This window comes from Sciurus carolinensis, chromosome 5 (assembly GCF_902686445.1).
Source record: "Sciurus carolinensis chromosome 5, mSciCar1.2, whole genome shotgun sequence".
Classification (NCBI taxonomy): Eukaryota; Metazoa; Chordata; class Mammalia; order Rodentia; family Sciuridae; genus Sciurus; species Sciurus carolinensis.
Window position 1 is genome coordinate 158137897 of NC_062217.1, and position 26938 is coordinate 158164834.

At 46.8% G+C, this 26938-nt stretch overlaps 1 protein-coding gene across 1 annotated transcript in view; it reads left to right on the top strand.

Annotated features, from left to right (window-relative positions):
* The window catches only part of Rbm20 (RNA binding motif protein 20), a 177745-nt gene that overhangs the window by 141652 nt on the left and 9155 nt on the right, over positions 1–26938 (top strand). The window contains exons 7-12 of the mRNA XM_047552872.1: positions 1214–1345; positions 9656–9735; positions 11399–12065; positions 18178–18282; positions 19376–20036; positions 21578–21712. Of these exons, the coding sequence (XP_047408828.1) occupies positions 1214–1345; positions 9656–9735; positions 11399–12065; positions 18178–18282; positions 19376–20036; positions 21578–21712 (1780 nt within the window). The remainder of the gene's footprint in view (positions 1–1213; positions 1346–9655; positions 9736–11398; positions 12066–18177; positions 18283–19375; positions 20037–21577; positions 21713–26938) is intronic.

Sequence of the window (26938 nt, forward strand, 5' to 3'; positions counted from 1 at the left end):
TACTTTAGTATTATTCCTGGTTTACTAGTGGCAGGCAGACACTAACATGTTTATATTAAGCAAGAAGCCCTTAGAAAACCAAGTGCAGAATTTGAAATAAACTCCAAAGAATCTTGACTTCTTAGTTGCACACACTTCTGTCATAGATTGTGACAACTTGGAAGAAAACCAGGCATTTGAGATTAGCCAACAACTGGGAGAGAAGGAAGGTCAATGAGTTTGCGTCCCATTCAGTTCAGAAAATGGGAGAAAACCATCTTTCCCTCTCAACATAGAGGGGCCAGAATCAGTACAAACCAAACATATCTAAGAAACTTCAGCAGCAAACTTGCTACAGCAGCTAGTGGAGGGAACTGGCAGGTCTATGGAAACAGTTTATTTAGAAACTCCATAGACACAAACTGAGTGGAAAGGGGCTTTCTTCTCCATGTTTCATCAGAACAAATAGAGGAAAGGTGCTGTGGAAACGTGGTTGGGTCTTTTCCTTTCTCGAACTCCCTGTGCCCCAGCCTTCCTTCAAGCCCAAGGGCTTGCGAGGCCCAAGGTTTGGAATATATTTCTTTCTCTGTAAGAAGAGCGAGAGCTCAAACAACTGTGGCGTGTGCCTCCATCTCCTGCCCTCCTCATCACCAACAAGCAGCCCAAGCCACATGGGCAACAGCCCCCAAACCAGGAGCTCCGAGTTAATGGGCCCTCCCACCCCAGAGGGGCTTCCGTGGCGTGATGTAGTCCAGGACAGACATACATAATTAATAATAATTTGGTAACCATGGAGATCAGGAGAGGGGGCCATCTTCTAATGAACTCTTTGGGTAAAGTTAATAAAAAGGTCTCTTTGAACAGATGAGATCAAAGAGAATTCTTCCTTATACTGATTTTTTCTTTTTATTGAGTTATAAAATAGATGTTCTCAAGTGCATAAAGTACACTAGTCTTAAGTGTACAACTCCATTCATTCTTTTTACATATGTACATCCATGTAATTAATACCCAAGCCAAAACACAGGACATTTTCAGAACATCAGAAGGTTTTCCTTATGCCCCTTTCCAGTCATCTCCCCACCCCCACTCCAAAAGGAAGCTCAGTTCTAACTTCTGTCATTATCCGTTTGGCCTGTTCTTGAACTTCATTTACATGGACTCATACCACATACTGAAATTTGTTCAAGACCAGTGAAGTCAAGTTCAATGTATGTCCTTCCATTTCTTCTAGGCCTTTTTAGAGATGGCTTACACAGAAGCTGCCCAGGCCATGGTCCAGTATTATCAAGAAAAATCTGCTGTGATCAATGGTGAAAAGTTGCTCATTCGGATGTCCAAGAGATATAAGGAATTGCAGCTGAAGGTAAGGCACCCTCTCATTCATTCAGTCATTCAACAAACAGCAGTTGACTTTCTCCTTCTTGCCTGGCACTGACCTAAGTGCTGTTGGAAGGAGAGTACAGGAAGAGATTAAAAAATTACTCACTACTCTGAGGATATCACTTGGAAAGGCAGCAAGAAAAGTGTTCATTGAGGTAAGTGCCAAATGCAAAGGGCTGCCTGAGACTACATGGGCAAAGGATGATTTTACAGGGGAAGATGTTTACGAAGGAAGTCTTGAGGGAGGAAGTCAGTGGGAAAGGTGGTTGGCTGCCTTTTGGTGGGGGGAGGTAGGCATAAACCCTGAAGACAGCTTCTGCTCTGAGTACACAGGCCCTCAGTAACTGTTCTTCCTCTGACGCCACCTTGGTCTCTTATTGCTTCCTCCCTCTTCCATATTTGTGTCCTAAGCCCCACAGAAGTCTTTCTCAGTAGCGCTTGACTAACCTGACCACTGGAAGAACACGGGGATGAGTTGAAATATTTCCAAACCGTGCTCCAATTTTGTTTTAGCTTATTCTGCATTTCTTTCTTTCTTGTTTTTTTTCCTTTCTTTCTTGTTTTATTGAGAAGTAAAATAAATATCAGCAGAGACGATAATTTTATATATAAAATGTAAAAAGTAATATTTGGGGAAATTGCCTAAATCCCATGAAAGCACCACCAAAGTCAAGAAGGAATATGGTCAGTACCCAGAAGCCCCTGAGAGTCCCTCCTCATGCTGGGGACTTCCCTCTTCACCCCGACTTGGACAATAATAATTATTTCTGTGCTTTCTCTCTAGTTCTACTTCCCATTCATGACTCCCTAAACAGTGATCAATGGTGAGAAGTTGAAGTTTTGTCTGTTTTTAAGCTTTATATGAATGAAATCATACTGTGCACTTTGTTTCAGATTTTGCTTCTTTCATTTAACATTATGTCCTCCTTGTCACTGGGTATGTTGTGTATTTTCACTGGTATATATGTTTCTGTCTATGGCTGTACAGTTTGTTTATCCATTCTACTTCGATGGACATTTGACTTGTTTCTAGTTTTAGGATATTAGGGACAATGTTGATATCCTTCTTAAAAGTGTAATTCTGATACACATGTACATAGTTTTTGCCTGTCTGGGGACAGTGTAAAGTTTACCATTATTTTTATTTTCCTGACGACTGGTTGGGGTTGAGCACTTTTTCATATGTTTATTGACTATTCCATCTGGATCTTCTTGGTGGGAAGTTTTTGTTTGTTTTTGGTTTGTTGCTGTTGTTGTTTTAAAGCCATCTACCCATACTTTTCTTTTGCATTGTCTTCTAATTGATTGACAGGAGTTCTTTTAACTGGAGCATTTAGTCCATTTGGATTTATTGTAATTAATGCCGTATTTGTGTTTCAATCTACTCTCCGAGTTTGTGCTTTCTATTGTCCCATTTAATAGGAATTTTTCCAGTTCATTCCATGTTTACTTAGGATCTATTTTGTTCAAGACTCACAGTCCTTAATCTGCCCTTCATCTTCAAGGTTGACATCAAAAGACAAAGGCTTAGTAGTGTCTAGCTAGGACTAGCATTCCAACAAGTCTACATATGTAAATGGAGAACATGTCAACCTGTCTCCCAAGTCCTGATTCTGCTTTGCTTGCATTATTGCCTCTGAAGTTTCTTTGCCAACAGTTCTGCTTCAGGCAGAATCTGCTATTTTTTTTTTTTTCCTAATGAAAGCATCAGACAAGTAGAAGATCCCGCCCTGTTCTGTACCATGCCAGCTCCTGTTCTCCTGGCTTCTTCCTTGAAAGCTGGAATTGAGTTTGTGCACTATGTTCCCGGAGGAGCTTTGGTGTCCAAATGAGATGTCATCACAAGTTTCTAATTAGAACAGCAGTAATCAGCTTCTTAAAGTACAAAGGCACTTTACCAAGAGAGATAGTTTAGGTTGGGGTGATGCAAAAACTATGGGTTAAAGAGGTCAAATGGTTCAAGTTTGCATTCAGCAGATGTTCAATGAGTGCCTATTATGGGCAGGAACTAGGCCAGATGCCATGGACATAGAGGGAGCAAGCTTGCAGAAAGCTCAGTCTGGCAGGAGGAAAGACATGGAAACAAGGAACCATAGATAGCCATGTGACCTATGCCAGATTGGAGGGTGGAGGTGCCAACCCAAGCTCTGCTCCTTCCCACTCTAATGAGCTTAAATAAGTTGCATAACCTCTGTGAACCTCAGCATCCAGATCAGGAATTTACTATACCTTGACTTCCTTGGTTTTAAGCAAAAAAAATTTTTTCATACATCTTCTTTTGGGCCTCACCTCACCCTACCCTATGAAGTATGCTGGGTGGATAATAACAGTAATTACAAGAGTACAACAATAACATATACCTTTAATTGAGTCCTGGTACTCTGGGGCAGGTGATGAACCAAGCACTTTGCATACATTATCTACTTAATCTTGACGTCAACCCTGTCAGTCAGGTATTATTATCTCAATTTTATAGATGAGGAAACTGAGGCTAATAGAAGTTCAGTAACTTGCCCAAGATCACAGTTACTGGAAGAAGCATGATTAAAACCTAGCATTGTTTTGGTTTTGCACTCTGTCTTCATTGTTATATTATGTTGTTATGATCTCCATTGTCCACATGAGAAAAAAGAGAGAGAGAAATAAGGTAATTTGCTTACAGTCATCCATCCAGGAAACTGCAAAAATAGCATTCTAATGGAACGTTTTATACTCCAAGGTGCATGCACATCGCCTGCTGTTCGTGTCAAAATGCATTTCTAACTAAGCAGATCTGGGGCAGAGCTGTGATTGTGTATTTCTAATAAGCTCTCAGGAGATGCTGATGTTCCTGGTCCTCGAAGCACACCTGAAGTATCAAGGATCTGGAGCACATTATTTTCTGATCTTCAGTAGGACTTTTCTCCCCACGCTGTTACACGGCTTCTCAGGGTCAATGTGACAGTCTCATGGGATAATTTACATGAGAGCATTTCAACTACATAGTAATGCTTTCCTTATGCTCCTCTGTTGACATGAATCAGCTAGAATTCTCCCTGTAAGTAGCAGCAGAAACTCATTCCAATTAAGTCTATGGACTTAGTAAAACAAGGACTTTATTGGCTCATGTAAAGTAAAAGTCCAGGAATAGCTCTTGGCTGCAGGTATGGGTGGATTCAGGACCCTCATGAGATCATTAGAACTTGATTTTTTTTTTTCTCTGCCTCTTGCTGTCCTGGCTTTGGTTTTTGGGTGCCTCCTGGGATGGCCCTTAGCAGCCCCAGTCTCTCTCCTCTAGATGGCATGATAGCCTCAGTGCCTTCAGCAGCTCTGGCTCCTCATGTCCCCATGTCCTTCAACAAGAGAGAGTCAGGGATTTTCCTAGTAGCTCCCATAAAAGTCCTAAGAGTCAGGCTGGGGAGATAGCTCAGGTGGTAGAGTGTTGCCTGGCAAGCACAAGGCCCTGGGTTCAATCCCCAGCACCACAGAAAAAAAAAAAAAAGTCCTAAGAGTCACTCCGATTTCTTTAGCTTAGTGCATGTGCCTGTCCCTTAGCCTATTCTGTGGCCTGGAGAAGGCCATACTTGAATCGGCTGCATCTCCTGCTACATCCTCAGAGCCAGGGATGGACCTACGCAGACCTCTGGAGTGAGATGGTGTTGGAACAGCTCCTACCAGAGGAGGGAGAATGGCTACTGGGCAGGCAGATGGCAAAACGCCACATCCTTGTGTCTGAGTCAAAGGGGTTACCACATCCTGCCCCACCAGGGTAGGTAGAGGTGGGGGCAAATTTTGATTCATGGTTCTGCTCTAACTTTGCCTTTTGCTCATGAGGCAAAGTGCCAGGAGGGAAAGAATAGGTTTTAAAGTATTTTTCATCTCTTTTGAGTGCTGTTTCCTATGCCCATATCTTCTTTCTCCATACTCTCTTTGGACAGGGATTCTGTTCCTCAGGGGATTTAGAGTAGAGCTTTCCATAAATCAGGTACCCATAGAATGAATAAGAAAGACAGCCTCTAAAGAGTGTCAGCCTTGCTGCAGACCAGGACAGGATGACTGGAATCTTTCTGCGTTGTTCTCTGGAGACTTCTTCAATAAGTATAAAGTCATAATGTCTCCAAGGTAGAATTTAAACCACTGTCTTCTACTTACTGCATCTGAGAGGTGCCGAGGGAGTGTTGGGGTCCTCATGCCCAGATTCTCATTCAGTAGGTTTGGGGTGGGACTGACAGTCCTAGGGTTCTGCAGGCAGAGGGCCTGGTTTCAGAGTCACTGGTCTTGCCAGCCTCCTGGCTGCAGAGGGCCTCTGGTCATGAGAAGCAGACCTATGAGTGGCCCGCGATGCTCTCAGTTGAGAAGATTAAATTGGGAAATTGACAGTTGAGGGTCTTCTCTGTGCACATGGCACTAACAGCTGTGATGGATCTGAGACACGGTCCTGGGTGGGAGAGGGCTTACTATCTAACTGGGAGAGTAGTTATTCTTGTGTAAAATGATACAAGATTTAAAGGTAAGTCCACAAGCATGGGGGCTACTAGAAGTTCAGTGGTAAATGCTGGCATGATTTAGGAACATAAAGAAGGAGAAGTTTCCAAGGAGACCCTACTTAGGGAGTTTCTAGGCAGGAGTCGGGTGAGAGGAAATGGAGAGGCTGGGATGTCCAGTAACGCCAGAAACAATTGGGGCTGCCTCCGTAGGACTTGGCTCTGATGGACTCTGGCTCATCTGGATGATCTCAGCATCTTCCCAAGACGCTGGGGGTATGAACCACAGTTGCGGAGCCGTCTGAAGACATAAAACTGCCCAGCAGCTCCTCTTATGTTGCCAAGCACTCCACAACTCTCGTGGGTGCAGCCTGCCACGCTGCTTTTGGTGGATGGCAGATGGGCCTCATTATCCCACCTTTACAGGTGGAGAAAGTGAGTCTCCCACAGGCAACCAGTCTTGACCCCAGGTCACCCAGCCAGTGGAAGGCAGGGCCGGGGCTGCTCTTTCTGGGTTGAGATTTCAAGTCATGGTGTCTCCCTCTCAGTGGGCCAGCATTTTTGTGGCACGACATGGGACTTGGAATCAACCACCCTGTCTTAGAAGCAGCAAGACGTGTTGATTGTGAGCCCCGTGGGTGGCCCCTGTGTGGTTGTTGGACTGCATCAGTATCATCAAAGAATGGATGAAAAGAAGCGACACCTGGGATTTGCTTCAGAATAATTGGGGGGGCATGTAAGTGGGGGTACAGATGCAAAAAGATTGAACAGATTTGTTGAAGATGGGGAGGGGATTTATAGAGCTCCATCTACCATTCACTCTATTTTCTGTGTTCAAAATTTACCACAATAAAAAGTTACCCCAAGTTTCATCATAGGCCTATTCTGTTCCCTCCCTTTTGACTTTTCTGAGGTGTTGACAACTTTGTTCCATCTGCCTTCTTTACACCTTTAACCACAGAATGCAGAAGCTGCCCTGAAAGAAAGGTTGACAGGCTTTTCTTGGAGCTTTGAGAAGTCAATTCTGTTATTTGAAAATCTTTGGTCATTTCTGTCCCCTTCTCAGATAGCAGCTGGCAGGGTGTTTGGACCAGAGAGTGCCAAACAATTTGCCATTATCACTTCTAATAGTGGAACTGACCCTCTGATCCTCAGAAGGGGACACAATGCCTGTAATCACTAGCCCCAGCATGTCCTATTTGCATTCTGTCTCTGCCAGTTAATTTTCTGCATCTCCATCCCTCTGACTCTCCAGTCATTCTTCTCAGAGCTGGTATTATGGGGCACCTGTTCCATATGAGTCCTTGTGACCTCCTGTGTCTGGACTTGAAGGAATGATCGGGAAGATTTGAGGTTCCAAAAGAGCAGAAGATAGTTGGGACCTTGGACAAAAGTCCCCCATCTAACCACCTCAGGGAATTTTTACTTTTATATTCTGAAAAATCGTAACGTACATTTTACCCAGTTTGGAGTACATTCTTTGGCCTTTGCCTGCTATTCTAACTTGGTAGTGTGAACATCAGATTTGGGACCCAGGATGTGTCCTCTGGAGTAATGGCAGATCTCATCACATGGACTTGGTCCTGATGACTCCCACCAACTTTCTCAAGCTCCCCTGCTCCTTAAGTGTTGGCCCGCGTGAGGGCAGCACTGTAGTGGGTCTTTCTGTGGATTAGCATCCCAGCTGGCTTTTCCCTTGATGATACAGTAGCTGGCTTCCATTGTAAGGTTCAAGGTAGACAGGCAGGAGGAGACCCACTCAGTGGAATCCACATTAAATACAGTCACCTCCTTCTTCTACAGCAAGGGAGTGACCAATTACTCAGGCTGAAGAACCGGTGGTCTCAAGTCGGGTGGTGGGGTGGAGGGAGACAGGAAGCCGCTTGGGTAGCAGCCTTCTCAGCCCAGGACAGCAGCCCCAGCCTCTTCACTTGCTCATCCCTGGTCCCTGTGTGTGGCCCAGTTCAAGAGGGTGAGGTGCTGGTTGACTGTATGCATTCTGGGTGACCTAGTTAGTGGAAGTGGCACTTTTCATATGCTCATAAAGGGTCAACTTTTATAGCTATAGTTGTACATAGAGGGGCCATTCACCAAAGCTACAAGGTGCCTTTTGGGGTGGCTGTCCCAACTAGTGCTAAGTTCTTAGACCTGCTGTTGTACAGGAATTGACTGGTTTCTTGACCTCCTGTGTCTTCACGTGGTAGGGCCAATTGCCTTCTCTTCCACTTTCTTTCCTTTTGCATCTTGAGCTGATAAGAGATCCCCCCCTGAATTGAACATTCCATATCTGTTCCCTGTGTCCTAGCATTGACCTCTCACCCTGAAACCATGGGCAGCTCGCTCTTCATTCTCACCTACTCTGTGTGTTTCCCAGCCTGGCCTTCAACTTCCACAGTGACACAGGCTAGCAGCTTATCCACTTAGAGTACTCACTGGATCCTAGTTCCAGCCACATCACATCTCTGAACCTGGCTTTCCCATTTGTACTATGAGATACATGATGGTACCTGATTTTGAATGACTTTTATGGTTTTGTAGAAGTACATGAGGAGAAAAGGAATACTTGAGATCCTGGGCACCACAGTGCATACCTGAAATCCCAGCTACTCAGGCGACTGAGGCAAGAAGAGGATCACAAGTTCAAGGCCAGCCTCAGCAACTTAGTAAAACCCTGTCTCAAAAAATAAAAAGGACTGGGGATACAGCATGGTGCTAGAACACCCCTGTGCTCAATCCCCAGTCCAGAAAAAAAAAAAGAAAGTAACTGATTAAATTTCTCAATAAAAATGTTTATCACATTTTGACATTGTAGACTGAGGGGTTTTTGTCCTGGTTTTTTTTTTTTATATGAGTTTTATTGAAACATAACTTATATACCCTAAAAGTCACCTTGCTCAATACCTGTTTATTAAATGGATGAATTCTTTAGTCTTTTGAGAAATGCTTCTGCCCTTTCTTTGGTGCTCATAAGTTTATATTTTGAAAGCATTTAACTTTTTGTTATTTTGTTATTGTTTGTCTATCCAGGATTTAGGAAAGGGCTTTGGTTAAGATTGGGGGGCTGGTTTGGTCCTGTTCTGGCACAGCTAGCACACAGTGACTCTGGAAAGGGCTGAGCCTTGGGGTGCCTGGCATTTTCAGCTGTGAAAGGCTCCAAACAGCTCTCCATGTTCACCTCACAAGTTTACCTTGAATACCAGATGATTTCTATGTACGAACACATGAGAATAAGGCAGGGAAGGGGTCATGCGTCATGGAAAGGAACTTGGAGGTAAAGTGTCTGTTGTCAAGTTCAGATTCTTGAACTCTCTGACCCTGAACCCAGCTCAACTCTGGGAGTCACCATCTGCATGGGAAACAGTGTGAATAGTGGTCCTGGAGTTACGAAGGGCAGAATCTGCCTCGACCCCAGTCTGTTTATACACATATAAAAGGCGGAGGCTGCATCCAGTGACCTTCAGATCTCTTTCCAAGTTTATAATGTCCCTCCTTTTCCTCCCTCCCTCATGTTTTAAGTTTTTTTTTAATTTTTATTTTTAATTTGGGAGGAAAGAGGTGGGGATTAAGGGACCCTGCTTGTCCTTAGCACGTGGGCAATGAACTCAGGTTCCTTTTATCCCCAGCTCCATGGATGCCACGCTCTCAGGACCTCTGACCTACCTCATTTGGTATGATGCTCACCCTCCTCATCACTTGGATTAGGCCTTTTTTTCTCTCTAATGAAAGGCACTTTCCCCCCTTTGGTAGACTGTATCAGAGTCACTGCTGCTGCCTTCTGGCTTTGGTGAGGCCACCTCTGATCTAATGGTGATCTCTCTAACTTTGCCCAGAAACCTGGAAAAACTGTGGCCGCTATCATCCAGGACATCCACTCCCAGAGGGAGAGGGACATGTTCCGGGAAGCAGACAGGTGAGGCTTCGGGTCTCAGGGCAGGTTCTAGGCAGTTGGAACATTGCAGTTGGGATTTGAGTCACACCAAGCCCTATCCTTGCTTCTGCCCCATCCACCTCCCTTCTGGATCCTACCTGTCCGTGTTCCTGATGGAAAGCACCAGTCCAGAAGGGCTGCTCAGGTTAACCTCAAGGGAATGCAAAAGCTCGGCCATTTTTCCTTTGTTGGAAAGGAATAGAAAAAAGGGTCTGTTAATACGTGGCCCTTTGAGGCAAGTCTGTTCTCCCCTAGAACAGTTTGAGCATACATGTGGTGTGTGTGGTTTCTGTTTAGAGCCAGCTCTTGTTTTTTTATGAGCTGAATGTAGACAAATGAAAAGAATACAGATGGTCTCAAGACACCCAGCTTCTTGCACACTTACTCTGAACATAGGATGCATGCGGTTTTCCAAGTCATTTCTTCCAATTGAAGTTGGTGACCAGATCAAGGTACAGCTACAAGCTGACGAGGGTCGCTCCCTTGTAAAGACAGCCCTGAAGAGAACCAAGATGGGAAACAGGCAGGAGGGGGCACGAGGCCAGCACAGCCCATAGTTCTTACCCAGGGATGCCACAGATGGTGTTCTGACCTCACTGTGGAGGTCAGAGCCCAGGCTGTCTCCCACGATGGTCAAGGCAGCCTGGTCCTAGGAAGACACACATGTGTCCCCTGGCCAGTAAGGGCGGTGTGGTTGTCCTACATTTGAGAACCAAATGAAAAATGCCCATCCTTTTAGGATAGCAGACATGTGGCTCGGTTGGTCTGCTTGATACCAGGCTTCAGAGTGTATGTGGGTATGTGTATGTGTGTTAAGTGTTCATGCTTAGAATGTTTGTGCATTTTTAAAAATTCGGGTTTGTAACCAACATGTAAGACCACATCATGTGGCCTGCACTTCTGAGATAGAGTGGAGGGGGGTCAGGCATTTTGGGATCCTGATCTGGGTTTCAGTTTCTTCATCTCGAGTACAAGAAGGTCCTGGTTTTGGGGTCTCTTTCAACCCTTAAAGCCTGCTTAATTCTTTGTTTTTGAAATCTCTGGGCTCCCCCTTACGCCCTGCCACTTGCTAACAATTAGTATGCTTCTCTCACACCCAGGATCTTAACAAATTAAGATGAGCACCAAACGAGAAAAGTAGAAGCCAAGAGGTCACCTGTATTCTGATAGAGGCCAAGTAGAGGGGTGGCTTCAAGTCTTATAAAGAGATTGACTAATTGAACACTAGGGTTAGGCAGCTTTACTCAGGCTGGACCAAGACAGCCTGGACCCCTGGTCCCCACATCCATAGCCCCAGGAGGAGAGTCCCTGAGTCTCTGAGCATAGCTCACTTCCAAGAAGATAAAGGATACGACTGAACTAAACCAATCTAATTATTCTTCCCAGGAACAGAATGAGCAAAGGGTAGAGAGTGGCCAATACCACCCTTAGGGAAAGTCCCACCTCAAAGAAGCCAGTAGGCAGGACAGGTCTTTCTCCTGGACCATGTCCTGTGGTTCTGGGCAGTTGTGACTGAAGAGTGTCCAGCTGGGTAGGGTTATGCCCAGTATATCTGTGAGACAGACTGAGTATGTCAGGGTGGGTTGGGGTGGGATGGGGTGGGGAGCATGCAAATTCTAAATCCTGCTCCTTTGCTCCCTCACAGATATGGCCCAGAACGTCCTCGGTCTCGCAGTCCTGTGAGCCGGTCACTCTCCCCAAGGTCCCACACTCCAAGCTTCACCTCCTGCAGCTCTTCTCACAGTCCTCCAGTCCCTTCCCGAGGGGACTGGGGCAATGGCCGGGACTCGTGGGAGCACTCTCCCTTTGCCAGGAGGGAGGAGGAGCGAGACCCAGTCCCCTGGAGGGAGAACGGGGAGGACAAGAGGGACAGGACGGACACATGGGCACATGATCGCAAACACTATCCCCGACAGCTGGACAAAGCTGAGTTGGATGAGCGACTTGAAGGAGGGAGGGGCCACCGGGAAAAGTACCTGAGGTCTGGGTCCCCCAACCCCCTCCACTCTGCATCCAGCTACAAAAGTCGGGAAGATGGCTACTACAGGAAAGAGCCCAAGGCCAAGTTGGACAAGTACCTCAAGCAGCAGGACGCCCCTGGGAGGTCCAGGAGGAAAGATGAGGCCAGGTTGCGGGAAAGCAGACACCTCTACCCTGATGACTCTGGCAAGGAAGATGGGCTGGGGCCCAAGGTCACTAGGGCCCCTGAGAGTGCCACATCCAAGCAGAATGAGAAGAATAAAACCAAGAGACCCGACAGAGACCAAGAAGGAGCTGATGAAAGAAAAGAAAGCAAAATGGCGGAGAATGAGGTAATGATGCCATCTCTTCACTTGGTAAGGGGAGGAGAATGTAACGATTCTGAGCATTTACTGAATGAGTGAGCTTGCCGGGCACTCTGCTCTACATGTGCTCTCAATTAAGTCACTTAATGCTCACAGCAACCTGGAGAGGTTGGTATCATTGATACTGCAAATGAGGAAACTGAGGCACAGAGAACTACATTATTTACCCAAGGACTTTCATTGTGAAAGACAGAGCCAGAATCGTTATGGACAACCTGGCTCCCAAGCCCATGACACTTTGTTTCCTTTTCAGGAAGCTAGGGAGGGACGTAGGGTAAAGACCTTCTGTAGTCCTATTTGTCTGGGTAGAGTGACCCTGAGTGTTTGAATCCACAGAGTCTGCCAAAGGAGATTAGATCTTTGGTCCACTTTGTCCTCTCTGCTGCCAAAAGCATCTGCCAATCTTGGAGTTCTGATGAGAGTGGTATATGAGAAGGAGTCACTACCCACTAAATTATACTGGGTACCCAGGGTGTGGTATCTTTCTGGAGACACTGCCCACAAGGTTTTAGTTCCATTTTAATGAAAATGCATGGCAACTGGCTGGCACTTCCATCCAGGTGTCAAGAAGACTTATGCCCTGCCACACTGCTTTCGTCGTCACAGAGGGTGGGGGTCATGGGCAGGACTCTGGGTACCGGGTTTGTATTCTGAGTTGGCTTATGCTTCCTTCTTGCCAGTACCTTCTACTTTTAAGGTACTGATAAGCAACCTGATTTTTTAAAATCCTCCATGCATGTCTTCTGGCCACCCTGACTCAGGAGTTCGTAACAACTACTAAGTCCAAATAAGGCACCCAATTCTCAACTCCACAAACACCAGGAGGTCACTTTTGGATACTTCATTCTTCATTCCCACACACAGGGGTGCAGCGCCATCTTGCCAGGTGGTATGCTAGGCACAGGGAATTCAAAGATGAATAGGACATAGCCTGTGTTATGCAGAATGGAAGGTTTAATGGTAGGGACAGACCTATAAAATAATTTGCATACAACAGAACCTGTCTTGGAATTTATAGTGAACGAGTGGCTGTTTGGGCAATCAACTCTGCCCAGGGAGAAGAGGAAAATTGCACAGAGAAGGTGATATTTGGGCTGGGTATTAAATGTGGACAAAAAGCAGCTTGGGGTTCCTGGAAGAAGCAGTAGTAAGGGCAAAAGTGAAAATGAAAGACTATCTTTAAGAACCTGGAGATACTCCATGTGGTTACATCTTTAGGGCATATTAAGATGATTGTTTTTTAAAAAGTAAAATCATAACTCTGGTGTAAACATATAGTGAACACATGCTAAAGATTTTATTCAATTCATTCATTACTGAGGGACCCATAAGAGGTAAAAGTCAGCCCAAAGGAGACTCCAAAGAGCTGGCAAGCATATAAGCAATCAGGAATGCTGAAACAAATTTGCAAATGATGTAAAACTAGCCTCTTCCACAGAGGATGGGGAATCAGTTGCATCTCTGTCAGGTAAAATCCATTTGCATCTCTCTGAACAAGAATTATTCGTATCTTGATCAATTTTCTGCAACTTACAAAGTTGTGAAATAGCTCAGCTCAAGACAAGAAAGGTGCTAACCCCTGGAGAATCAGATACCCTGGAAGAATGTGCTAGACAAATGCCCAGTGTTCTATTGAAAGGATACCTAGTAAATTTTTTGCCTGATTTAAAGTGGTCACATGTTTTCCTGACTGACTCAGCAAGGGGAGGAACAGGAGATGAGATTAGGAAAATGGATAGAGTGGGTTCATGAAGGATATTGTGTGTCTTGCTAAGGTCTTGAAACGAATCTGGAGGACCTAGTCGACCAGCAGATGTTTTTAACAAGAGTGTACCATCAGTCTTGTAATCTGCAGGTTCTGGATCTGTAGATTCAACCAACTGTGGATTGAAACCTTTGACAGAAAAATGTTAAGTCTGTACTAAACATATACAGACTTATTTTCTTCTTGTTATTCCCTAAGCAATACAGTGTGACAACTATTCACAGTAACATTTACATGGCATTAGGTGTTATAAGTAATCTAGAGACAATTTCAAGTACACGAGAGGATGTGTCTAGGTCATACATAAATTCTGTGCCATTTTATGAAAGGAACTCGAACAGCTGCAGATGTTGGTGCAGGAAGGGAGTTCTGGACACATCCCCATGGACACTAAAGTATAGCTGAATTGTCTTGGAAGCGTTCAGGGTGCTGGTGGATGGGTCAGTGCCTCAACAAAAGGCTCAGAGTAGCAGAGAGCAGGAGTTGGCAGGAGTGTAAGCTCAGGCCTCATATGTGCCCTTGGCAAAGGGGTAGAGCTGCCCCCTTGCATGCCTACCCACACTTCTGAGACTCTTCTTTGGAAACCTGATTTTTCCTGCCCTGCTTCATTGCATATTATTATCCATTTAAGGGACACACACACTGAGTCATCCCAAGAGCCAGAAAGATTCCCAGAAAAGCCCAAGTTTTCCTAATTCTATACTTCTAGTTGATTTTGTCTCTGTAGCCCTCAGAGGGGAGTCATTAAGTATTTGTCAGGGTCCCCAGTAGATTGTTTCTGTGGGTTTGGAGCCAGGCAACCCAACGCTGTGTGTTGGAATAACAGTAGAACAAAATGTTTTCTATACTCTTTTCAAACTCCATATTATGAACTTGAGAAAAACCCAGATCTGTACAGGACTGTCCCAGAAGTCAGTTAATAAGAAATGACTGAACTTCAAAATGAGGACAATAGGGACAGGCTGAGGACATGTCCTTTCTGCATTTCTACCAGGTTCCTCTCCCCCCTGGGCCTTTGCACACGATCTCCCTGCCAAGGAGGTGACCACCCCAGACTCCACCTGGGCTTTTCCCCACCTCCTCTGTCTTTATTCTTGGTTGTAATTTATCCCTTACCACTGCATAAAGTCTCAACACATCAACCCACTTCTCTCCCTTTTCCAATTTCCTATTTTGGGTAGTGCTAATTACTTAGCCTCTTTATTTTATTTAGCATCTATCCTCACCCCTCACCCCCAAGTGTAATCTCCATGAGGCAGGAATCTTAGTCTGTTGTGTTCACAGCTGTGTCCTGTTTCATGGCATAGGACTTGGCACAGAGGAGGCATTTGATAAGCACTGTTGAAAGAATGAATGAAGGAGCCAAGACTCTGACAGTAAAGACCTGGCTTCTGAGAACCAGGGCACACCCTGTTCTCTTCCTCGTTGTTTTTGATTGTAAAATGGACATGATCACAAGGCTGCTGTAGCACTTTAATGAGGGTGTGCTCAGCAGAGGTCTTCAGAGATCTCTGGAGAAAGTGTCTGTGGTGGAGAAGCCCAAGTGTGCACTTACTCAGTGTTCTCAGTGGCCCAGTCCACACATGAAACCTAGCCCTGACCACAGCACCCTAGGAGGAAGGAAAGAAACCATGTCTCTGATTTTAAAAAGCATGGGAAAGAAGTCTTCCATTTCACTGGACCCAGACACCCAGGTTAGAGAAGCCAGGCAGGACCAGAAAGGATGGAAAAATGGGGCCAATTGGAAACGATCAGACCATCTCTGGTGCCTGTCTGTCGGGGGGCAGCCAGCAGCTGCTCAGCTCTAGTCTATAATTGTCATTTAGGAATGCCTGCCTCCTACTATTAGATCTCTTTTTCTTGGAGCAAGACCCAAGTCCAGATATCTGTATAAAATTTCCCATGCTTTCCAAACTGTATAGACGAAAACATGTCTGTGGATCACCTGCAGCCCAGAGATCCTCAGAATGCAACCCCTAGTATAAACAATCCGTAAGAGGAATAAATGGAAAAACCACTCAGTACAGAGACCCTAGCACGCTCTGAGGCAGGTGCAGGTTTCTTATTCACCTCAACCCCTTCTGTCAGATCTGTTTTGTATTGACCAGTATCCACGGTCACTAATTGTGTGTGAAGCGGAACTGACTCCTGATCTCCTAACTCAGTCATCTAGTAGAAGGACTTGTTAATGAAGTCATTCCTCAAATAAACAGAAGAGTATCACTGTGAAGTGCCGAGGAGAGAGGTCTGTGGCACTGTTAGTACCTATAAGGAATCCGAGGCGTCCCTGGATCAGGATGTGCCTGTGGGGATGTGCAGGCATGGTAAGTATTTCCTTGGTGAAAAGGAAGGAGGTTGGACAGTGGGAACAGCCTATGCCATGGCTCCCTGTGTGGCTAGAAGCCAGTGTTGCTGGCGTAGAGACGGTCAGGGAGGGGAGGCTGATTTGTCCACAGCAACGGCATCATGCACCTTGTAGGCAGATTCGAGATGTTTGCCTTTATCCTAAAGTGACGGGAAGCAAATGAAACGTTTTGTCAAGGAAGTGAAGATATGATAGTTGTTGCATCTTAGAATGGTCATTCTTGATTGCCTTACAGGAAAATAGATCTGGGGGATGCTCAGAGCAGAAGTGGGAGACCAGTCAGGAGATAGTTTAGCAACAGTCCGGGGCAGAGCCCTCTTGGGAACTGTTAGAACCTAATATCTTAGTCTTTAACCAGTGTGGGCAGTTGGGTGCATGGACTGCATTTGTCTCTCACCTGGAAGTGACCCTAGGGCAGAGGGAAGTCTGAGATGGCACCACCTTGCTCCTTTACCTACAGGGAGAAGCAGGGATCTCCCTCTTTGGGGACTTCCAGCCAGGTTCCCTGCCTCTCCCAGCTTGACTGTTGCTTTTAGGAGTGTGTTTCTGTGAGAACTGCTTGTGAAGGATAAGGGCTATTTATTTTGGCAAGGGAGGGCCATGAATAATGTATTAAGGGAGATAAAGAAAAGTGGTCACCGTATGGTAGAGGCTGTGGCTTCCCATGGCTGAAAAGGTCATCTGTAGCCACTTCATACTTGGGTCAGAAGACTTGAGCTGAAGCTTTTGGTGGAATCTGTGTCTCCAAACACTGAGAAGAACAAGGGCTTGACAATTTGAAGATCTGTTCCTGTCTGGTTGTAACAGGTTAAACCAGTCAGCCCTGGGCTCCTGCCCCAGCTGACTCCTTGTCGGCCCAAGGGGGCGTGTCTGGTTGTAAGTAATTAGAGCTGGAGTCATTTACTTTGAACCAGTCTCAGCCAAAAATGTCAAGAAAATGCAGTTTGCCCCCAGGAAGTCCCAGGAGTAGTCAAAGTTTAAGTCATGGGAGAAACTTCTAAAGCAGGGATTGGCATGCTTTTTCTACAAAGGATCAGATGGTAGATATTCTGTGTGGGCCAAAAGGCAAAACAGGATTTTATGTGGGTACTTATATAACTGTTTAAAATGAAACTGTTCAACCTTATAATATCCCCTCTTAGCTCACGTATGGGCAGCAGTTCAAATGTGGCCTGTGGATTATCGATGATTGACCCTTGTACAAGGCTGGAAGCCTAAATTCTCAAGCCAAACAGCTGCTTTCAGGTGTTCTGTTTCTCATTCATGGACACTACTGTGAGGACCTTAAATGGGGAAGGAATGGAAGGAGGGAGACTAGAAAGGGAGTGTGAGCTTGGCTAAGGTTATAGAACAGAGACAGGGCAAAGGAGGTGAGAGGCACCGGCTGGGTGACAGCCCTTCCTGCCCACAAGTGGCCACTTGTGATATTTTTATGGGCAGGATGGGTCTATTGGGAAGATGTCACCAGGATGGTCACCCGAACTCAGTTCACCCTTGTTTTCTTCAACTTACCCTCACTGCAGAAAATATGCAGTTTACAAAGACGTCAGACCAGACTTTAAGACTTTTCTCTGGGCTGGGGTTGTGGCTTAGTGGTGGAGCTCTTGCCTAGCACGTGTGAGGCACTGGGTTCCATCCTCAGCACCACATAAAAACAAATAAATAAAACAAAGGTATTGTGGTTTTTTTTTTTTAAAGACATTTCTCTGCCTCTGTCTGTTGTGAGCAAGTTACTTAACCTCTCTGAGCCTCAGTTTCCTCCTCCGTGGAATAGGGTGATGACAACAGCTGTGTTTGAGGGGTTCTGTAAAGAAAGAGGAAGTGATGGGCGTGAGGTGCATCTGCAGCGGCCAGCTGCGCTCGCTCGGTGGCACTCTTCTCCTGGTGCCCCCTCTTGCCCTGCCTCTGCTCACGGTCGATTCTGTTTGTTCTGTTCTTCCCTCGGTAAGGCTGGAAAAGAGGAGCAGGAGGGCATGGAAGGAAGCCCCCAGTCAGTGGGCAGACAGGAGAAAGAGACAGAGTCCTCTGATCCAGAAAACACAAGGACAAAGAAGGTAAATTTGTCCAGATACTAGCAGTGTAGTCACATCTGTGCTTCAGCCAGGAGGCATGAGAGTCCCCACCCTGCTTGGCAATGACCAGCTCTATCAAATGTGTCTGAGACCCCACTGTTGGTTCCATGAGTGACCTAGTCCCCTCACCTTTTCTTGGAGTGGGTGGCTTTGCCTGGGATCTTTGGATTATCTTTATTGAGAAGATCTTTACTGACTTGCCTGGGCTCCGCTTCGCTCTCCAGCAACTTGGCCGTGCTCCTGAGAGAGAACATGTGCCCCAAAAAAGACTCAGCTTCAGAGCCAGTCTCTCAAAATAAGCAGGTCCCTTAGGAGGTAGGGAGACGCCGCCTCAGGTACTCGAGCTGGGGTCCTGACCTCGGCAGGCCCAGGCCCTGGGAACAGCAGGACACTTACTGTGCTTGTGATGGCCATTTTATTTAATTAAAAAGGAAAACCAGTTAGAGTCCTTCTGGGTTGGGGCTTCCACAGCCGGAAAAAAAAAAAAAAAAAAAGTTCTTGGAACATGGCTGGCTTTGTGCCTCTCCAGGCAGGAGAAGCTGATCCCCCAAATCTGTCTGCTGAGTTCATGGGCTGCAGGGAGGAAAACCTTAGGAGGGGTCGAGGGTGAGGGTGGAAGTTGCTCTGGCTACTGAGATGGTGGCCTTCCTGTGAAAAGCTGCTTGGAGGAATTTTGTGAGACTTTGCCACAGTTACTTTTAATGGTGTCCCCACAGACAAGGAGTTAGCTCCAGCAGGCATTTAGCATTTATAATGTATTCATTCATTCAAAACCTGTTTATCAAGCATCTGTTATGAACTAGGAATTGAAATTCTTTGTCTTGTTTTCAACATGGTAGATCAAGCATGAAGCATTTATTCCAAATGGTATGCCATTTTTGAGTCTCATCCTCGGCACAAGTCGGTGATGTGGGACTCAAGTGGTTCACAGCTTCTCATTACCCAGTAATCCTTCCCAGGTAGAAGGAAGAATGCTGAGGATCTTTCTGGTTTGAGGTGTCCTTATGGCCAAGGTTTGTGTCCTCCGGTTGGATACCCAGCCACTCTCTGACCTCCGTTCTACGTTCTTACACAGGAGCAAGACTGGGAGAGTGGAAGTGAGGCAGAGGGGGAGAACTGGTACCCCACGAATATGGAGGAGCTCGTCACAGTGGACGAGGTAGGGGAAGAAGAAGATTTTATCATGGAGCCAGACATCCCGGAGCTGGAAGAAATTATACCTATTGCCCAGAGAGACAAAATCTGCCCTGAAGTGTGTCCCTGTGTGACCACCACCTTAGATCTGGACTTGGCCGAGGATTTCACCGGGGAGGAAGTCAAGACCGTAGGGAACGGGGCTGCAGAAATCAGCCCCAAGCTGTCCAGACAACTGCCTTCGGCTTCCACGAGCTGTCCCAGTGACACGGACGTGGAAATGCCTGGCCTAAATCTGGACGCTGAGCGGAAGCCAGCTGAACGGGAGACAGGCCTCTCACTGGAGGATTCGGATTGCTACGAGAAGGAGGCAAAGGGAGCGCAGAGCTCAGATGTTTGTCTGGCCCCTACAGCCCAGCAAATGTCTTCCCCCCAGCCAGCCGAGGAGAGGGCCCGACAGCAGAGCCCAGTTCTTGATGACTGCAAGGCCAGGGGGACCCCCGAAGATGGGGCTGGGGAAGGCAGCCTCCTGGAGGAGAAAACCAGCCCCACTCCTGAGACCGACCTCCAAAGCCAGCCTTGCCAAGGAGTGTTGACCGAGGGTAACTACCTCCCCTTTCTCCTGGGCGGTTGGGTGGATCGGACCATTGCTTCCCTCAAGAAGGATGGGCATGTGCAGGCTGGATCAAAACCAAGTGAGCTTTCAACTCGCCTTGAAGCCAATGCAGAAAGTCATTTACTAACGGAAGCAAAATTCTAAAAGCCTAGTTAAACTGTTAGGAGCTTTCAGGCAAATGCTGTAAAGGAAATCAGATAGGTGGCGGCATGTGCTCTGGGAAGCAAACTCAGACAGGCTAAATCACTCTGCCTTTGTGGGAGCCTAGATGGGCTTGGACATCTAAAGTTAGCTTGAATTCTGAGCAAAAGGGGTTTGGGTTCCTTGGGATCAGCCAGCCGCTCCCGTCTGCATGTGGGGGACTCCCCTGGCTGTTTTCTCTGTGATGGGAAAGGGACTGTGGGAGAAGAGAGAGCAAGGAGGGGACAGGGAAGGAACAGGGCCTGATGAGGGGTATGGCTGTTCTCCTTCTTACTATCTCAGACCCATTTTCCCCCCAGGGTCTGACTGCGATAAGAGCTTCGTCCCAGGAGGGACTCTGCCTCCACCGGAGGTGATGTTGTGTCTATGCTGGGCACTGTGACATCATGAAACAGAGAGTTTAAAATAGGCTAAGCCCCTGCTCCTCTGCCAAGTGGAAACCGAGATCTATCAAGGGCTCTGCGGGGGAGGGAAGGAGAGTAGCCCTGGAGAGTCTCATAGTGAAAATAACTAGAGATTCGTTTTACAGAACGCTCACGGTGTAACAAGGTTGAAGTGAGGGTCATGGGGCAGAAAACACAGAGGAAAGGCTGAAAAATAAACAATTCAACCCAGACCCTGTGGGTGGCCCAAGCTGTCGGGACCTGGGGGATGGGACTTTCCTCCTCCATGTCAAGCTGACCTGAGCTGTTTTTCACCTGCTGGGATCTGAGTCTCCATGGAAACTCTGCTGCAAGCTGCCTGTTTGTGGCTAGAGGAACGAGGAGACCCAGACTGTGGAGAGGAGGCGGGAATAAAGGGGTGCTGACATTTTCACCTCTTCGATCCAGCCCCTTTTGTTTTGCGGCCTAGGTCTCATGCTCCAGTGTCCGTGGTTCATTAGCGTACCCAGTGTTTGGAGTTCACGTTTAATAACACCGCTTCGCAAGCCTGGGGGGAGAATGGTGTTACCTGTTGTCCCAGCCTCAGTGGATGTCAGCAGATCCCTTCCCCAATTCCTGTGCCTGCAGAGATGGAGCGATTCTGATTTGGGGGACACTGTGGGTGGAGGGGATGTGGATCACCCCAGCCAAAGGCCACAGCAGCCCATCCCCCGGGACGAGCGTGAAGACTTGCCGAGTGTTACGTGTGTGGCATTCTTTTGGCAGTGGAAAATGCTCTTAATTACAGCGCTTTGGTTCTAATTAGCAGTCAGCAGCCCTGCCTCATGTGATTTAGCAGTCCAAGGGACAGTTCCCAATCACACAGTACAGGGGACAGAATTACAGGGACTCTCTGAGGCATGCTGTGTTTCATTAGTCCTTTGGCTTGGCTCATGTTTTGCAGAAAACCCCAGGTACGTGGAAGTGAAATCGCGGGACGTGAGATCACCGGACTACCCTGAAGTGGAGCTGAAAGAGCCTCTTCTTCTGCCTTCCTGGGAGCCAGAAGACGTGTTCAGTGAACTTAGTATTCCTCTGGGTAGGTGAAATTGCACAGTCTTTCCTGAAATTTGGCTCCAGGATATGACAGTTCCGTGTCGACCCCACCCCCAACACCCCAGGGCTTTCTGTCATTTTGTCCTTGTCATTTTAAGTATGGTGCCATAACCCAGATGGGCAAAATGTTCCTTTAAGACTTCTTGCAAGTTCAGGTGTCCGTGGTAGAGCAGATACTCCATGGAACCAGGCTTGGAACAGCACCGTGCAGGGACTCAGAGCTCAGAGAGCCCTGTTTTCCCTGTCAGAGAATGCTTTATTCTTGACCTCCAGAGAGGCTAAGTTCAGTCCCTAATCAGGCAGGGATGAGAGGCTCAGCAGCCTCCACACAATTAACAGAAATACAGCTCCTCTGCTGCTATCTTCTCCTTGTCCCTGACCTTCCCGGAGTACTGCTACAATTTTTCTCTTTGAAGGACCAGCCTGTCTGAGACCTTCAGTGATGTTGACTAGACTGTGATTGGGACAGAGTAGACGGCTGATAAAAGGAGGTTTGAACACAGACAGACCTAGGTCCTTGTCTTTCCTGTTCCATATATGGGTGATGATGTGCCTTCAGACAATTCATACCCCCTGAGCCCAAGTTTTCTCATCTGTTAACATGGAATTGGACTTGATCAGTGGTTTTTCAAGGGTGGATATGGGGACAGGGCAGGAGGAAGTGTGATAATAGAACCACCTAGGACATATTTTTAAAAAGGGGAGTTAAGTAGCAGCTCACAGTAAGAGGAAAGATACTTTTAAAAAGTTCCCTGGTCCAGGCATGGTGATACACACCAATAATCCTGGTAACTTGGGAGGCTGAGGCAGGAGGATCACAAATTGGAGGCCAGCCTGGCATCTTAGCAAGAAGCTATCTCAAAATAATAAAAAGGGCTGGGAACTCAGTGATACAGTGCCCTTGGGTTCAGTCCTGGTGGGGCGGAGTAGGGAAAAAATAGGAAGGAAGGAAGAAAGAAAAAGAAAGTTCCCTGTGTTCCCTGCTGCCACCAGTGACTCACTCCAGCCTAATCATCTTCGAGTCTTTGCATTAACCCTGACAGGTTGGAAAGGAGGAGGAACAGCAGCTGCTTGGAGGGAGAGATTGGGAAGATGTCACTGGGGAAGTGTCGCCAGGAAGCGTGATAAGCCAATGGCACCGACAAACACATGTCCCCCATTTGGGAAGGGCTCATCCGTGGGGGGCTCACCCCTTCCATCCACGTTTCTCGTTTTCTTCTTTAAAAAGAAACAAAGAACTTTGACTGATTCTTTGCACCAAGTGTACTGTACACTTGTGAAGAGTCAGATTTTTTTCTTTAAGGGATAAATTTGTGGCATACCATCTTCCAAAGCAAAAACTTAAAAAATAAGAAGAAAAAGGCAGACATTAGAATGAATCATGATGCTCCTAGATATTTTAAACCTGGAAAACCCTTGCCACGCCTGCCTCAGAGACCACAGTCCACTCAGTCATCCAGTCAGTACGCACTGGACAACCTGACACCCAACTGGGCACTGTGGGGCAACCAACCAAGAGTGTACCCCCAGTCTTGTGTCACCCGAGAACTTGAAATTCAATCAACACAAGCAAAAATTTAAAGGTGAATTCTGCTGCCTTATAATTCTTGTCTTTTTATTTTTGTTTTTCATTACAAAATTTGTAAAGGATTATTGAAACAAATTCAAACAAGGAGAACCACATGAAACTAGTGTTAAAGGCCTTAGCTCATCTCTCAGCCTCTCCCCAGCCTGCAGGTAGCCAGTGTCTTGCCCACTGAAAATAGGATCACACTATCCACCTGATGTTCTATGATTTGCTTTCTTCACTTAACTGCAGGTCTTAGAGATCTCTGTGAGTTGGTACACAGAGGACATATTCTATTTTTTTTTCGGTGGTGCTGCGGATTGAACCCTGGGCCTTGTGCATGCTAGGCAAGCACTCTACCACCTGAGCTATACCCCCAGCCCAACATATTCTTTTTAACTGCTGCAAATATGCCATCCTAAAAACCGTACCACAGATTGTCGATTCTTCCCTCCACTGGTGAGCGCTTCAGTTGTCTTCCATGTTGGTTCTTTCCATGATGAAACACTGTAATTGCTATTTTTATTGTCCTCGCTTACCTAGTAGACGGCATTCCAGGACTTGGCATGTATTATTTCACTTAGACTGCTCATAACCCCCGTGAGGCAGGTGGCATCTTTATCCCTTCTTTATAGTTCAGAAATCTGGGATGCAGACTCACAAAACTAATGATTGGCAAAGACTGGAGTCAGGATTCAAAATTCTAGAAGTATGTTCTTACCCCTGTCCCTGTTGTCTTGCAGATGTCTTCTTAGGTCACCTTTGTGTGCCAGCCAGCATTGCTATGGGCCAGGGTGCTAGCAGGTGGGTGGGGAACTGTGGGGCCATCTGCATTTGCATTTAAAATTTTTATAATTGTCACAAAATTGCACTTCAAAAAGATGGTATCAGTTTTCACTGCTACCTTGAAGGAGAGTTCCTGTTCCCCACCTCCTTGCCAACTTTGGTGTTTGTAACTTTCAATCTTTGCCAGCCTGTTATGAGGAAAATGGTATCCCGTTTTTTTAAATTGCTATATTGAGGCATAATTGACACAGTGGCGTGCACATATTTGAAGGGTACAGTGTGATCAGTTTTGATGCATACATGTACCTGCGAGACCATCACCACAGTCAAGGTACTGGACATGTTCATCACCCCCAAATTTCCTGAGGTTCCCTCCTCACATCTCAATCCTCAGGCAGCCTCTGATCTGCTTTCTGTCCCTAAATATTTGGTCACATTTTCTAGAGCTTTTTTTTGGGGGGGGTGGGTACTGGGGATTGTGCTCAGGGGCACTCAACCACTGAGCCACATCCCCAGTCCTATTTTGTATTTTATTTAGAGACAGGGTCTCACTGAGTTGCTTAGCGCCTCACTTTTTTGCTGAGGCTGACTTTGAACTTGCCATCCTCCTGCCTCAGCCTCCAGAGCCACTGGGATTACAGGCGTGTGCCACCGTGCCTGGCTAGGGTTTTATATAAAGGAAACCCTAGAGTATATTGTCGGGTTTGCCCAACTTCTTTTATTTCCCCTAATAAGAAGATGCATGCATCTAGGGCTGGGGCTGTGGCTCAGCAGTAGATCGCTTGTCTGGCATGTGTGAGACCCTGAGTTCGATACTCAGCACCACATATAAATAAATAAAATTGAATAAAAGATCCCTTGACAACTAAAAAAATTAAAAAAAAAAAAAAGAAGATGCATCTACATACATAGTTGGGGCATCTACATACATAGTTGGGCATGTCGATGGTTTGTTTCTTTCTGTTGTTGGGGTTGGATGTGGATACATCACATTCTGTTGATTCATTTACCTAGTTTGGGTTGTTTTCAGTTTGGACAGATTGCCTTGGGTTAGCGTAGAGGCCCCTTAGCTCACTGGAAAGGACATGATTCTATTTTTCTTTGTTTAAGAGGTGAGATTACTAAAATCTGGAGACTTTCTCAAGTTCGTACAGCAAGTTCAATTTCAAACTCAGGATGTCTGGTCTCTGTCCACCCTGCCCTCCCGTCCTCCAGGCCAACAGCACAGTGCAGAAGTTAAGAGCACAGACTTCGGTGTCTGAGTCCCTGGGTTCAGATCCTACTACCTGATGGCTGGGTGACAAAGAGTAACTCATTTCACCTCTCCACTTGGGTTTCTTCCCCTATAAATCACAGTAATAGAAACCAGCCATGCAGAGTTATTTTGAGGACTGAAGGAACGGATATGTGTGGGGTTTGGTGCCTTCCAGGAGGAGGTACTTACTAAGGCTTGTCTATTGTTACTGTTTATTCTTTGAGACCTACTATGCTCCTTACGGGCTGTGAACCCTTCCACCTCCAAGACAGGTCCCTGCCTGCAAAGAAATGTCCAGGGAGGTGACATCATTTTCAGACTTTGAGTAAAGTAGGGAGGTAAAATGAGGGGTGCCAAGAACTGGGCATCCCACTGGGAGGAAAGGGAGGACAGGCCTGTTGCCAGGTGCTAGGGCGGGCACGGTGGGGAAGGGCGCTGCTCATGTGATCCGGGCTGGCTCTGTGTGACCCAGGCAGCCGGGGCCTGCCAAGGCCTGCTCCTACCAGGACCAAACAGCACTGCTGGCAAAAAGCGAGCTTCCCCCTCCCTGCACACCGGGCTTTGCTAGGATGACACAGTCATAATTACCCGTGCCAGGAGCTATTATTAGAAGGCAAATGCAGCTTTAATGATTGTACTTAATAGAGGCTGGAAAGTGGGAGGACGAGCGGCTCCAGAGCTCGTCAGGGCCACGGCAGTGTTTCCCGGTGCTGCCGCCTCATGTTCCCACACCCTAGAGGCCTCTTGAAGCAGTGGTGTGGCCACTGCATCATAAGTGGGCCACCAGCCTTTTGGGGATTCTCCCGCCCTAGATCCTCTTTCCCTGTCCTTGAACTGTAGGAACTGACCCAACCACTGGGCGGGGCCAGAAAAGAAAGTCGATGCAAACTGTAGGGCCGGTTCTCTAGTGGCCTTGGGGAGAGCAGGGGCAGGCAAGAGGCCCAATAGTTAGGCACTTGGCTTTCGGGAAGAAATAGTTTGGAAATATGTGTACAAACGAATACGCTTTTCAGCACCATGAACAATGACAGGTGTTTTTCCCCATGGTATCATTTGTGGTATTATTATGCCTATTTTACAGATAAGGAAACCAAGCTCAGAGAGGTTAATTAATATGCCCCAGGTCACACAGCGTAAGTAAAAGAACTAGGCTTATCTGACTCTCTGTGTCATATTCTCTCCACTATGCTGTGGTTTCTTCCAAGTCTTTTTTTTCTTTTCTTTTCTCTTTCTCTTTTGGCAGTGGAAGCCTTTGTTGAAGTGAGATCTCACCCAGAACCCCATAGATGGTAGCTGTGCAGCTCAGGTTGCAAGGCACAGCAGCTGGCCGCTCAGTTCCTGCCTCGGGCTCTGTGGGAAGCCTGAGGCAGCTGCACCCCTTCTGGGGGTCCCAGGACAGGGCTTGAGGAAACTGCAGGACTCTGTTCCTGGGACCACCCTGTCGGCCTGCGGGGCCTGGGCTGGGACAGAGGGCGTGACTGATCCAAGCCCTCTGTTGGTGGCTGTTCTCTTGGATTGTGGGGGTCCCAGCTCCCATGGAGCAGCAGTCAGCCCAAAACTGTTGCAGGGGAAGGAGGCTGGCCTTGCTTAAAGCTCCTTCC